At 36.7% G+C, this 13,733-nt stretch overlaps 1 protein-coding gene across 3 annotated transcripts in view; it reads left to right on the forward strand.

Moving 5' to 3' along the window:
• The window catches only part of PCLO (piccolo presynaptic cytomatrix protein), a 331,372-nt gene extending 329,205 nt beyond the window's left edge, over positions 1-2,167 (forward strand). For all 3 annotated transcript variants that reach the window (XM_090135232.1, XM_090135235.1, XM_090135228.1), the window contains exon 25: positions 1,484-2,167. In XM_090135232.1, the coding sequence (XP_089991358.1) occupies positions 1,484-1,624 (141 nt within the window). In that variant the 3' untranslated portion in view covers positions 1,625-2,167. The remainder of the gene's footprint in view (positions 1-1,483) is intronic.
• The last annotated feature ends 11,566 nt before the right edge of the window (positions 2,168-13,733 follow it).

Consider the following 13,733-nt stretch of genomic DNA (forward strand, 5'->3'; position numbering starts at 1 on the left):
TTTGTGAATTGGGATTTCCTAATAATTCCATGCTTGTGGCCAACTCGTTTGGTCCTCCCTCTTCAAATTTGTTGACTGACATACATGGAGGTGTCCAACCTGTCCAGATAGGTATCTTATGTGGTATGAAATACTGCCAGAAAAAATGGAAAATTCATCCAGAAAAATGATTGCAGATTTCTTTCTCCCTCTGTTTAAAATTTCTGTTTTACTGTAAAATTTGCATTTTTGATTTTGTCAAAATAAGTATCAGAATGGAGAAAAGTGCAGAAATGTTAACATTTTTGATTACTGAAAATTCCAGTTATTCTACAGTTCTGTTAGGTATCTGTTATTGTATAGTCTCCTTCAGGATCTCAGTGAGGTACAACTTTTTTTGAGTCCTGACATTCTTCTGCTGTCTATATCTGTGAAACCAAGGGAAAAAAAGCTCCAGTTTCTCTCCTACATATAGAGGAGTGACATATGCTTCATATAGAGGGTGACAGCCTCCTGCTGTTATCCTTTACTCATTTTCTGAGGTCTGCTCATGACTCCGATTGCTAACCTTCTGCTAATCGTGGAAATGCATTTTTTCATAAATTCTATTTCTTTCTGAAAAACATAGAAAGTTTATACAAAATAAATTAGTAATGAGCTTGTTTCTTTGGTTACTCAAAAATTAAGAAATTCTAGAAATTATCCTATTGTGTAGTTATAACACACCCCTCCCTTGAAGTATGTCTGTTACCAAATGTATTCCTCCCAGAAACATCTAAAATGGATCAATAAATCCAAAAAACGAATCATGTCCTGTAGGGAAGGAAGTTGTTCCTTGCATGACATTAAACTGCTTAGCTAGAAAACATGATGCTTGTAAGATAAATCAGGGAGTGTCTTGAACACCCAGCCTTCAGAGCTCACATGAGTTCCTTGGTCTAATTCATTCCCTTCCCACTCTGCATGAGTGAGGCATCAAGCAATCAATACTTTGGCTCTCAGCAGAGACATAGCAAGGATGGGATTCCTGACCCAGTCAACATTTTAAGTTGGACTACCTCTTGTTGAGATCAGAAGCCAGAACTCTGGAATTTCTTGTACATTTGTCTGTTTTGAGTTTGTTTGTTTGTTAATATATCGGACACTGTCCAGCATCCATGAACATAAAGAATTCATACATTGGCTGCATAAAGATTTAACCTTTAGGTTAAAACTTGACTTTGTGTTTTTCTTTGGAAAACAGCAGGTGAACAGTTTACTCACTAAAGTTCAAGACTGTCATCTTCTAGATGCTACATGCTGTGGTAATAAAATAGAAAAAAGTGAAAGATCAATTTTAACTGGGCTTTTTCTATTGGGTATATGGTCCTACTCAAAGGGACAGTGTTTCTTTCCTGTGAAACCAGAAAGCAGAGCTCAATATCTGTGAATCTTTTGTGTTTGCCAGCAAGTAGAGTATTTTATTATACACACTGATAACTATCTTTTATTATTATTTTCCCAGATTCTGCTTGTCTCCAATGGAGGGAAGTTTATGAAAAAAACACTGATTGGGGAAGCTTATATCTGGCTTGACAAAGTGGATCTAAGGAAAAGAATAGTAAACTGGCACAAACTGTTGGTCAGCTCTACACAAACACACTGAGCAGAGCTGTCTGCTTAGGGCACAAAAGAGTCTGCTATAAAAGCATCACTCCAAGACTATCGTTTGAAATCATTGTGTTTAGCTAGTCTTTCTGAATACAAAGTAGAAAAGAGCAGTCTCTGGGCTACATAGCACACTTAAATGAGGGCTAGTACACTTGTTTGCTGCAAAAGACAGCAAAGTAAAACAAAAACAAAAAAACAACAAAACAACAACCTGGGCCCAGAAGTTAAAGTGAGGCTGTTTGAAATGAAGACTGCTATGAGGGCTCCGTGCTGATGGACTCTTTGCGAAGAGAGTAACTGTGAAGGAAATAATGAAGTCTGGAAGGCAGGTGTTAATGCATAGTTTGGCTGCAGCTGGAGGCAGTGTGATGTAAAGTGCAGTCTGGTTTCCTGTGTGACCAGAAGGAGATCATTTTATGCAAAAGCACCTAGGGTGACTGACTTTCCAAATCTCACTTATTAGAAGTGCAAACTTATTCCTCTGCACCTTAGGATCTTTTGTTGTACTGATATTAAGCCACTTGACACAAACTGCAATGCATTTGCAAGAGTGGTAATGTTCTTTTACATTACTTTTTTTTTTTTCCTTCTTTCTTTTCCCTTTAAAAAATATGGTGTGGAGAATCAGACCTAACTGTTGTTTTCTTTTTTGTTTCAGTGTGTTAACAGTGGATATAAACCACTGTTCTAGAATGTAATGGATAAAAATATACTAGTGATTTGTAGTTTAGGATGTGGTTTTGAAAAGACAGTATGTAAAATATACTACATCGGGAAGAAAGAATGCTGTTTCGATTTCAATGACACTGTACTTCACCCCACTTTTTAGCAGCTTTAATAAAATTTGGAATAGAGGAGATACAAGCACTGGGACTAACACAACTATTTCAGCTAGTTCTTCTATTTTTCAACAGTCTTATTCCAAAACTATACAGAGGTGACAAACTATCCTGTGGACATTTTGGAGCTGTAGACCACTACCCTGCTCAGTGCAGGGCTCGTTGTCAACATCACCTAAAAGCTAAAGAGAAGAGATACCAGGACAGCACCTGCCTGAGGGCTGTTGTGTTAAAGTTGAGAATATCCTCTGGTATCTCAGTTGAATGTCTGAGTACTGAGTTATGAAAGAAGTAAATAGGAATGCAACTCGCAACACTTAAGACTGTCAAAAATTCAGGGACTGCAACCAAGAAGTTAGGTCACTTTGGACAGCAACTACTGCATGAGATGGTTTAGCTGGGTGTTGCATTTTTCCTCTTAATATTTTTTTGAAGAAAAAGAAGAGCTTTTAAGGAAAACAGTTCCTTTAAAAACAAGAGTCAATGTGGTACTAACTCTCATATTCCTCAGAAGTTAGTTAATATTTCACAGCTTCATAAGAAAGTGGTTTCCCTTGAAATATTACCTCATGACCTTTACATAATTAAAAAGAAAACGATCTTATTTGTGCACTTCAGACTTTTATTTTTCTTGACCAATAAGGACTTTTCACAAATCATTTAATGTGTGTCTTCATCTGTTTTCTGAAGATATTTTTTATGTAGCACACTTCCACAGGTTGTACAAGACCAGAAGAAAATATTATTTTTGAAAATAACACATATTTAAATAAATAAATAAATGGAAAAATAAAGCTTAGCACATTCTGAACTTGGACTAACTGCTATAAAGCCACACACCAATTAAGCCAGTGACACTTCCTACATAGAGGTTTTGATTTATCTTTACCAACTTAAAATAACAGAAATATGACAAGAAGTACACAGAAAATATTAAAGATATGTGCACCAGAGAAACTCCCATTAATCTGCTGATAAACTGCTGGTAGCCTGCTTGACTTGCAAGCAGAGCAATCTTATCTAAATCCTATTTGTTAAACACAATGCCACTGACAGTGGAAGTAGGGGGTGTGCTTTAATGTTGAATTTTATGCTTTCACCAGTGTGTGTGTACCCCACCCCTCTTACATTTTAAAAGTCTCTAGAGTTATTGTAAACATCCTGAATGTTTTGATGTTATGTATGTTTTTATAAGAGGATAAATATTTCAAAGAAAAAGACCCCTTCCAAACAAACAAAAAAAATTGTATGTGGATATATTTGACATGTGTGTTTCTCTTTTGGTGGGTTATCTTGCATTCCTGACAGCTATGCTGTGGTTGTTGTTTCTTTAAAAAAAAAAAAAAAATTTAAAAAAAATAGTCCAATTTCAATAACTGTGCAAAGTACAAGCCATGAGGTGTGCAATTTTGTGCAAACTGCTGGTAATTTTGTTCTTGCTAAGATTTATTATAAAGACAGCAAGTCATGCTGGTAGTTGCTATGGAGACTTCCAGCAGGACTGAGAACTATCTGGCTGTCTTTCTGGGAAGCCTGTAATCATCACTCTTAATTGAGAAAGAGGACAGGCGTGCTTTGCTCTTACAATGTATACAAATGTGGCCAATATTTTTTATAAAATTGTTGTGTTGATTGGTATAGCTGTTGCTGTATGGAACAGCTATCTTTGCCTGCTAATCAGCTGTCAGCAACTGGTTTAATTCAAGCATCTTTGATTCTCTGAACAACACACAACATGTTTCTGGATGTTGAAATTGCAGTTTTGGATTCCCATCATGAAAAGCAAAGAGCAGAGTTTGTCAGGAGTGAAGCCAGCCTTGGACAGCTGCAGCAAGGACGGGCTCCTTAGGTATTGCACAGGACAGGACAGGGACAGACCTGGGCCCACACTCTCTCTCTCTTTTCCAAGGCAGCATCAGTTAGAGGTCAGAAGACATGTCCAAAGTGTGCCAAGTTCCTTTTTTTGACCAAATTTCTAGGTTGTACTGGAATCACTCTATGCAACACAGATTCATATTCGAATGCTTTTTTTTCCTTTTTTTTTTCCTTTGTTTTATGAATGAAGTCAGGAAAATCTCTCTTGTGACAATGTTTTTTAAAAAATAATCAAACAAGGACTATTAGTATTTTTTTTACTTTTTTGTATATATCTTGGTATATTTTTTTCACTTTTTTCTCATTATTTTTTGTTTCTGTTATCTGGCCAAAAAAATGCTTAGATGTGACAGCAGCTTTTATCATTTATGAGTGATTGGTTATTAATGAGTTTGCACATTCTGACAATTGCTTCAAAGATGCATAGTTCAGGTAGGCAATAGCACAGACATTTAAACTTTTTTATTCATAAATTTGCTCATTCAACAGAGATTGAAGCTGCTTCTTTGTTCAAGGCCTTGTGTAGTGGAAACAAGCTGAAAAATGAGCAAAAGCACAGTGTGTGTGTTTACAAATGACAGGGATTTCTAATGTGGTCATGATTATTGTGCATACAATGAGCAGCAATTAACCACTTGTTTTTTTTTCCAGGTAAAAGATAGACATGAGAGTTTCTATGATGAATGTTGAGCTAGTTCCTTATCATTACACTTTAAAGGGATAGTATCCAGGGGCAATGAATGCTGCTTCTTTATTACCCACATTTTTACATTGCATGGATCTATTGTGGAAGAAACAAAAACCCAATCCAAACCAGCTAAAGTCAGAAACAACTGTTCTCTTGACTTAACCAGGCCTTTAAATCAAGACCTAGGAAATGTCTGAGTTATTGTTCTGGATGCTGGGTGTCTGCATGGTTGTGGGATATGGTAGCTGGTAACCAGCTGATAATGATCCTTTCTTTGAGGATGATGATGAAGAAAAAGAAGACATCTACTATATTGTAAGGTAGTGTGTGCCCAATAGAGATTATTTAATCAGGATTTAGTTTCATGGAGATATCATAAAGATGTTAATAGTATTTTTTTAAATTATTATTTGAATCATAACTGACACTATTTTTAAGTACTTTATTTTCATTGCTACAATGTTGAATGTCCCAGATTCCATTATTTGAGTATATATCTAGATATGTATATATCTATGTGAATAACAGAGAAAATTTGCATTGTTTGAGTGTAACTTATAAAAGTAATGAAACAGAGAGGAAAATTAGTGTAAGCATCCATTTACATTATATTTAATCCCTATTCCTCCATGCCTTGTGAATTTTCAGTACACCTGGCATGCAGGATCTATCATTCTGTGTGAATATATGTTGCCTTTAGAAGGAAAATAGAAGGAATAGATGAATCCGGATACTCTCTCTTTAAATCATAAGAAGCATTTTGATGTTTTCTGTATGCTTTGTTTTATTATTTAAAGAAAATAAATAAGCAAATATACTAATGATCACAAAAGATATAATATATATAGATATCCATAACTCAAAATAGAAAATTTGAGAGAAAGACGTTTTCTTAATTTGTTACCCTGTAAATAAGTACACATTTTTGTAAAACAAACTAAGTTTAAATTACTAACTCCATCTAACATCCAAGCATGTAAATGTGTCCTTATTTGATTGTATCTTATAGATGTTCAGTGATGTGCTCAGGTGCTCAGTAATGGCTGAGTAGTGTGTGTGCTGTCATGCTACAGACAACGTGTACAGCATACCCAATGTTTAAAAAAATCCAGAAACGCCAAAAAATACTCACAAAATCACAAAAAAAAATTGTCCTTGGAGAAATGTAATGTTTCCACAGTGAATGTTGCATGCCTAGATGGTGGTTTGTTAATATCCATTTTGGTTTGAATTTCTTTTGGTTTTCATTTTGCTTCCAGATTCATCAGAGAAAACAATATAGACTTGTTCTAAAGGTTGTAAAATCTGAATCTAAAGCGGTATGAGAATTGTACAAAAATGCTTGTAAATCTGTCTGTTTTCACTTTATGTATAAATCCATGTCATGTTTTTGTGATTGTACACAGGATGTATCTTGAGAAATTATGCAAATTGTGCTGTATAAAGGCTGTTACTTCAGTCTGACAAATAAAAATTTAAAATATCTGGTTTGGTTTCTTTTCCCTATTTAACATGAGACCCAGTTTTGCTGATTCATATCTTCCATTTGCTGACTGCAGTAGTATAATTGTGATACTGTGCACACTACCTGTGTACACTATCTGCTGAACCTATTTTAGCAGTAGTTCACCTTCCAGGTGTCTGCAGCTCCACTGATAGTACTGGGGCCACTCCTATTTAACATCTTTATCAATGATCTTGATGAGGGGATGGAGTGCACCCTCAGTGAGTTTGCTGACAGCACCAAGTTGGGAGGGAGTATTGATCTGCCCGAGGGGAGAAGGGCACTACAGAGGGATCTGAATAGATTGGGTCGATGGGCCAGGGTAAACTGTATGAGTTTCAATAGGACCAAGTGTCAGGTCCTGCACTTTGGTCACAACAACCCCAGGCAACCCTACAGGCTTGGGGAGGAGTGGCTAGAAAGCTTCCTGATGGAAAAGGACCTTGGTGTACTGATGGACAGTCGGCTGAATATGAGCCAGCAGTGTGCCCTGGTGCCCAAGAAGGCCAATGGCATCCTGGCTTGTATCAGGAATGGTGTGGTGAGCAGGACTAGGGAAGTCATCTTGCCCTGTACTCAGCATTGATGAGGCCTCACCTGTCATGGTTTTATGGTTTTTTTTCGATTGTCAGTATTCCACATCAAAACATCATGTACTGGAATTAAAGTGTTAATGCTCCAATTCTAGGTACCTATCCCTATACATTACACAAGTCATGGGATCTGACCCTTCCGGGTGGGGCGGTCTCTTACTGCCTGGCAGTGGGTGCAGGAGGGTGCTTTCCTAGCCATTCCATTTTCAGGTTTGACTCAGTCTCAGGAACTCTCTCTCATATCTTATTTGATTTATTAGTCTCAATTTCAATTAGATTGTATTATATTGTGTTATCTTGCATTCCGATATCATAGTTAGTAAAATAAGTTTACCTCCATAGATTGTTGCTGCTGTTTTTTTTTCCTCCCTTCCTTCCTTCCCATTTTGTTGGGCCAGGCGGGGGGTGGAGGGGGCAGGGGCCTACTGCCCCCTGTCACGGGTGTAAATTGATCTAGTTAACTCCATGACAAGTACTCAAGTACTGTGTTCAGTTTTGGGCACCTCAATACAGAAAAGACATTGAGGTGCTGGAGCAGGTCCAAAGAAGGGCAACAAGTCTTGTGAAGGACTTGGCCTTTTCAAATCTGAGCAACTCTATGATTCTATTCTAAGATGTCCCACATTTCATTTTTACATAAGGAATGGCTGGTTCTTCAAAACCTTCCTGCAGACACGTCAGAACCAGAGTTTGCATGCAGCTCGTTGGTTATCTTCACCTATATTCACCTGTGGCATTCTGCAGAGAGAATAAATAAATGTGGTGACATCAGCACAGTTTAGAAGCATACAGAGTTTTGCCTCCTCACAGAGAAGGAAAGATGCATTGAAAATGTGGCCTAACTCTGCACATTTTAAGTACATTCTCTGTACCCTTTTAAGTTTCTGTTGAAGGTAGAAGAAACAATCTAATAATCCATGAAGGAATTTTCTGGCTTTTTACCTTTAAGGGAAAGAAAGTTTCTGGGAGCAATGTCTTTTAGCCCTTATTATAAATAAGAAGTCAGCTTTTCTGAGCAATCATTTTTAAATTTATGAACTGTATATGGTTTGTACAGCATCCATGAAGTTTTCCCATGAAGATTACATTTCAGAGCTCTGTCTAGACCAATATTTAGTAGATTTATGTTGCTTTCCTCTTTGATATAAATAATATAAAAATCATGTCTTAGCCAAGTGAGATAAATCAGTGCGTGAGTCTGGCATCTGGAATACAGAACCTTGAAAGTTTGCTCACAGTTGAGGTTCTTTTCTTCAAAAATAAGGTAGTGAGAAATAGGTTTCAAGGATTTTCAAGACAAGAGATGCCCTTCACGTTATCCAGCTTGCTACAGTAGTGACACAGACTAACTTCTACTTAAAGTTCATAGGGAACCAAACTCTCACCTTCCCAAAATCATCCTTAATCACAAAGTTATCATTTTGGGATATCGAGGTTACCCATTTCTGCATAAACATTCATTGCTATGGCCAACACTTCTTGGAATGGTTGGAGAGAATTTCTGATGTGCTTAGGACTTTTGCAGGGCAGAAGGCTGGTTGCAACTAGTTGCCCTGGAATCTGTAGGCTTAGCTGAATCTAGCTCCAGGAAACTAGAAATAAAAGAAAGACAGAAAGAAAACCCTATCAACCTTTTACAGATGCATAGAGAATGATTCAGTAGCATGTTCCTTTTTAAGTAATTCACAATGATTTAAAAAAGAATCTGTGTTTATTCAGTTAAAGCACTCTGCAAAGTGCAGAACATGTATGAAACACTGTTTCCTTACGGAGCTATTCCAGGTTTCAGCTATCAGCTGTATGTGATACACTTTGGAAAATGAGAAATCAGGCAATTCACAGAATATTTTTAAAATATAGTCTGAACGTAAAGTTCATATTGAGTGAATTCCATGGAAAATATAGACAGAGATTCAGCTTGGCATTCTGTCCTGCCTCTGCTCTCAGTACTGAAATCGAATCTTACATTGTCACTTTGTTCATAGCATGACAAAAACCAGCCTCACTTCAGTCTGCCGCAACTGAGAGCCCGCTCTGCCCCCTCGCAGCACTGCCCGGCACTGCAGCTGTATCGCACCGACATGGAGCTGCCGCTGCTACAAGAACTGTTTGCTGCTGTATGTATATATTTTTTCTTCTAAATCAAAGTAAGCCTAACTTATTCCTGTCTCTTCCAATGCAGTCACAAATCAGGTGCGCTTTTTTATCTTCTAGTTTCTACTGTTCTACTGAAGGCTTTTTTTCCGGCCTTCTCTTTTAATAGTTTTTGCAGATTTGTCAACTCAAGTCATTTTCATTTCACTTGTATTACTAACTCAAGCCTTTCTGGGCCTAAGAACTTGTTCACCTAAATTCCTAAATGGTTAAAACTGTCCCCAGAACCACAGATCTCCAGACATAATGTCCTGATCAAGAATTCCCATATATTTTAGAAGGTCCCTGCAAGGTTTTTCTTCCTTGCTTGAGGTTTAGCAGCTGTTACTGCTCCCCAGCTATGCCAGCTTACCAAAGTTTGTCCAACTCATCAAAACTGCTTCCTTAGTGAGGCCAAATTCTCAGAGTCTCTAGCAAGAGCATGAAAGCAGATATCTTTTCATGTCTGCCTATTAATGTGTGTTAGGAAACTCCTTCATCCATTCCCTTCCCTGAATTATTTTTCTGAATGACTTTATGAAGGAATACCAGCATTTACCTCTTAAAACTGGAAAAAATAAGCTTAATCAACTAAATACGTAGGGGGAATAATCTGATTCACATTTATCTATATAGATAAAATGGTGCAATTGAAAAGGATAGATGTGAAGTCCTGCATCTGCAATGGAATATCCCTATGAAACAGGACAAGTTGGGTGTGCCTCAGCAGAAGAGGACTTAAGGATTCTGGCAAACAACCACTTGAACATGAATGAGTAGTACATCATAATGTAAAAGAAAATTAACTACATATCTGGTGTATTATCAAAAATGTAGGCTTAAAAACTGTTATTTGGTACCTGTGACAACTGTGTGCACATTTAAGTTTTCCACCAGAAGAAAGACATTGATGCACCTGAGCAAAGCCAACAGATTCTTTTTGGAAGTGTACAGAAACAGGACAAGAGTCAATAAACACAAGTTATTACATGAGAAATTCTGTTCAAGTATTTGGAAAAAAAATGAAAGAGTGGAAAATCAAATATGGGAACAAGCTGCCCAGAGAGACTGTCAAATCTCCATACTTGGAAATGTTCACAACAGATGAACAGATTAAACAACAAATATGTGTGGATTTGCTTGAATTTAACTAGATGACCTGTCATAATTCCTTTCAAACTAAACTGCTGTCTGTGGCACCAGAGTTAACGTAACAAAAAGAAATTACATCTTGCTATTATCACTTCATTGTTCAAATATTCAAAGAGAAGGACAGCATTTCATACATATCAGACTCAACTATATGCATTATATTTTAGTTAAATTAATCACCAGATTTGTTATTGTAAGATGAAGTGCTTCTGCACAAAGAGAAAATTGAGCAGCGTTCCTGTGTTCCCTGTTTGACAGCAGTGCAGTCCTATTACTTTTGAGTGTGATTCACTGCTGGGTAATATAAATCTTTCAAATCAAAGAACTAGAAAGCCTGTTTTCTAAATTGCCTCTGCCAGTTGGAATGCAGAAGTCTATTCCAGTTTTAAAGTTACTTATCCAGAATTGACCTTTCTGCTTTCTAGTTGTAAATGAAAAAAAGTAGGAAGTGATGAAGTGGGACAAAAAGAGCAGAACTTTGTTCTCCTTGCCTCATGCAAACCAAAATTATGTTTTCCCGCTGCAATAATGGCCTGGTGACTCCATATGTACTTGCAAATAAAGCTGTGACAGAAGTCAAACTTCTCCTTGTAATTATCTATAATGGACCAGAAAACAAGTAACTGACAGAATAGTTATTGAGAGCATTCTTTGGCATCAGTTTACCACTTGATAGGTCAGAGCTATGTCAAGGACTATGCTTATAGAAAAGCAGCATGGACTGCAATTCAACACCCTGGCTATCCTATGGGTTATATCTACCTTTAAAGAGGTAGCTGAGCTCTATAGATGGTGTAGATCCACCAAATAAAACAAAACAAAACAAAACAAACCTGAAAAGATCTGAATACTGGTGGGTTGGATGATGGAACCTAGCCTACACAGTCCTATTTTACTTCTTGGATGTCTGGCTAATTAGTGGCCCAACTTCAAAGGGATTGTAGAATCATAGAATGTCTTAGGTTGCAAGAGACCTTAAAGATCATATAGTTCCAATCCCGCATAGGCAGGGAGCAAGTTTTCACTGTTAATCCTTCAAGTAGAAGTAACGACTTCTACATCTCCTGCTCAGCATCAGAAAATAACAGTACTTCCTAATATAAAAAGATATAAAGTCCTGCTCAAAATGTAACCTAACACTAATTGTTCTTGTGAAGTATAACTAAAAGAAGTGCTATAATTACCAAGCAGGAAGGAATAAGACATCTATCCATGATATTTAGTTAGTATTCTTTTGAAAGTAAGAAGTGTTTTCCAGATGAAAGTGACAGAGAATGGAAACTGGACATTTATGTTCAATCACTGTATCCATATCTAATTCAAAATTAATTTTCTGATACTGAGTTTTTCCTACTGACCTGTTTATAGTATAGGGGAAACAAAATTTGATATTTTCAGCTTTTTTCTATGCTCATGAAACATGCCATTTGAATCCTGAAGATTCTTAGAAATAGCTTCATTAAGAATACAAGGGAATCTCTGATTTTCTAATCAGCTGAAGATTTACCAAAACAACTCAGATGTTTATAAAAATTTGCAAACTTTTCCTTTCATATCATCTACAGAGACTAGGGAATTCTTCTCTTTTCCTTCTCTTTTAAAATAGAGGTACCGAGGAGCAACGAAGCCACAAGTCTCTTTTCAAAGTGCTTCACATTTCCATGACTTTCTCTTTCCTTTGTAAATAATGGATCTTACAAAATCCCTTCCTCTAAGGAGAAATGAAATAATAAAAAACCTAATTTCAACTATGTTCTGAAAATCACACAAAGTTTGTGCATGTCTAAAGAGAGAAAGAAAATTCCTACTAAAAAGCAGTAAGCACTCATGCCAACAGAAAGTGCCTGAAGCTTGTATGTAGTCTTTGATGCAGATTCAGGCTGAGCACATCTGGGTAACTGCCCTTTGCAGTCTCTGCTCTAATTGATAATAGTAATAACAGGCTCATTTTTGTCAGTGGCTTTCAGAATTCAGAGAACCTTTTACAACCAGAGGGCACTTCATTCTTGCTTCTTCCTGGGCATTTCAGATGACATTAAAAAAAAAAAAAAGCTACCTGAATGCTAGTTTTAGGGTTTTTTTTGCATTATATTCTGTTCACAATTTCATCTAGTGTGACTTCAGGTCATGGTAGAATGTAGTATTATTTTTTTATTTTCTTTATTTTATCATAGATGGAGGAGCATAGGCATGCAAACAGCTTTCCTAACAGAGTTCATTGGATGTCATCTTTGTTCAGGGAACATTGGTGGCTTTTCCACTGTTGATCCACAATGAGGTTTTTTTTCTGTCATAGGGACGAAACTCCTCACCTGGACAATTTGTCTCCTACATACATATGATGATGTTTGCTCAACAATTTAGCTTATATTAAATTTATGCTTTAGAATAGAAGAAAAACACAGAATTAGAGGTCTATATTTCAGGCATTTACATTTAAAGTAGATAAATTCCACGTTGAAAGTTGCAGCTACTGTCACAAGCAGCAAGCCAAAGGAAGACTGAAATCTTAATAGCAGCAGTTCTGTCTGATAAGCAGAGAAGAGTGATGTGGTTTAATGAAAATAAGTCCTGTGCAGTCTGAAATCCTTTGTTCATGGGCAGACTATTGATGTTATATGATATGCACAATGTTGGTTCAGGAAAAGAATTCAGACCTCCAGACTCAGTTTATTTAACTTATACTTGCAAAGAATGGATTCATCCAAGCCGTTCAGGACATTAAGGTGATATCAAGCTACCTGAAATGAATACTCTTTTTGTTGTTTTACCAAAAGGACAGGCTCTCTCTGATAAGGACTGTATGTGCTTTCAATCATTTTTAGTATATTTCAAAACACATAGTATTGTAAAGAGGTAGAAAACATGCACAGTGTGCACTCTAAAGGCTCAGAAACACAAAAATAATAAAGTCTTTTTTTAAAATGTTTTTCAGCTTTCAAATGCAGTTGAATTTTTTATAGTGATTTTAAAATGCTTAAATGTTGACAATACTGGAATCAGCATTCCCTGAAAGCAACCAAAGAGTCCCTTGAGCTCTAATCTTTATGATAACGAATCAGCTGTATCAATTGAATATTCATAAGTCAGTACAGCCTCATGGGGTTCACCCCAGAATACTGAAGTCAATGGACCTAATAGCTGGACTCCTCTCAACAATTTACCAAAAGTCATGGGAGACTGGGGCAGTTCATCACAAGAGCCTTCTACTCTTTAGGTTTCTGATTATAGACAAGAAAAAAAAGCAAGCTAGTAACTTGTTTGGCTTAAAATTAAATATAGTCAGTAATTACAAGTCTTCAGTTGTTTCAGACCATTTT

The sequence above is a fragment of the Phasianus colchicus genome, chromosome 1 (assembly GCF_987193195.1).
Source record: "Phasianus colchicus chromosome 1, bPhaCol1.hap1.1, whole genome shotgun sequence".
Taxonomy (NCBI): Eukaryota; Metazoa; Chordata; class Aves; order Galliformes; family Phasianidae; genus Phasianus; species Phasianus colchicus.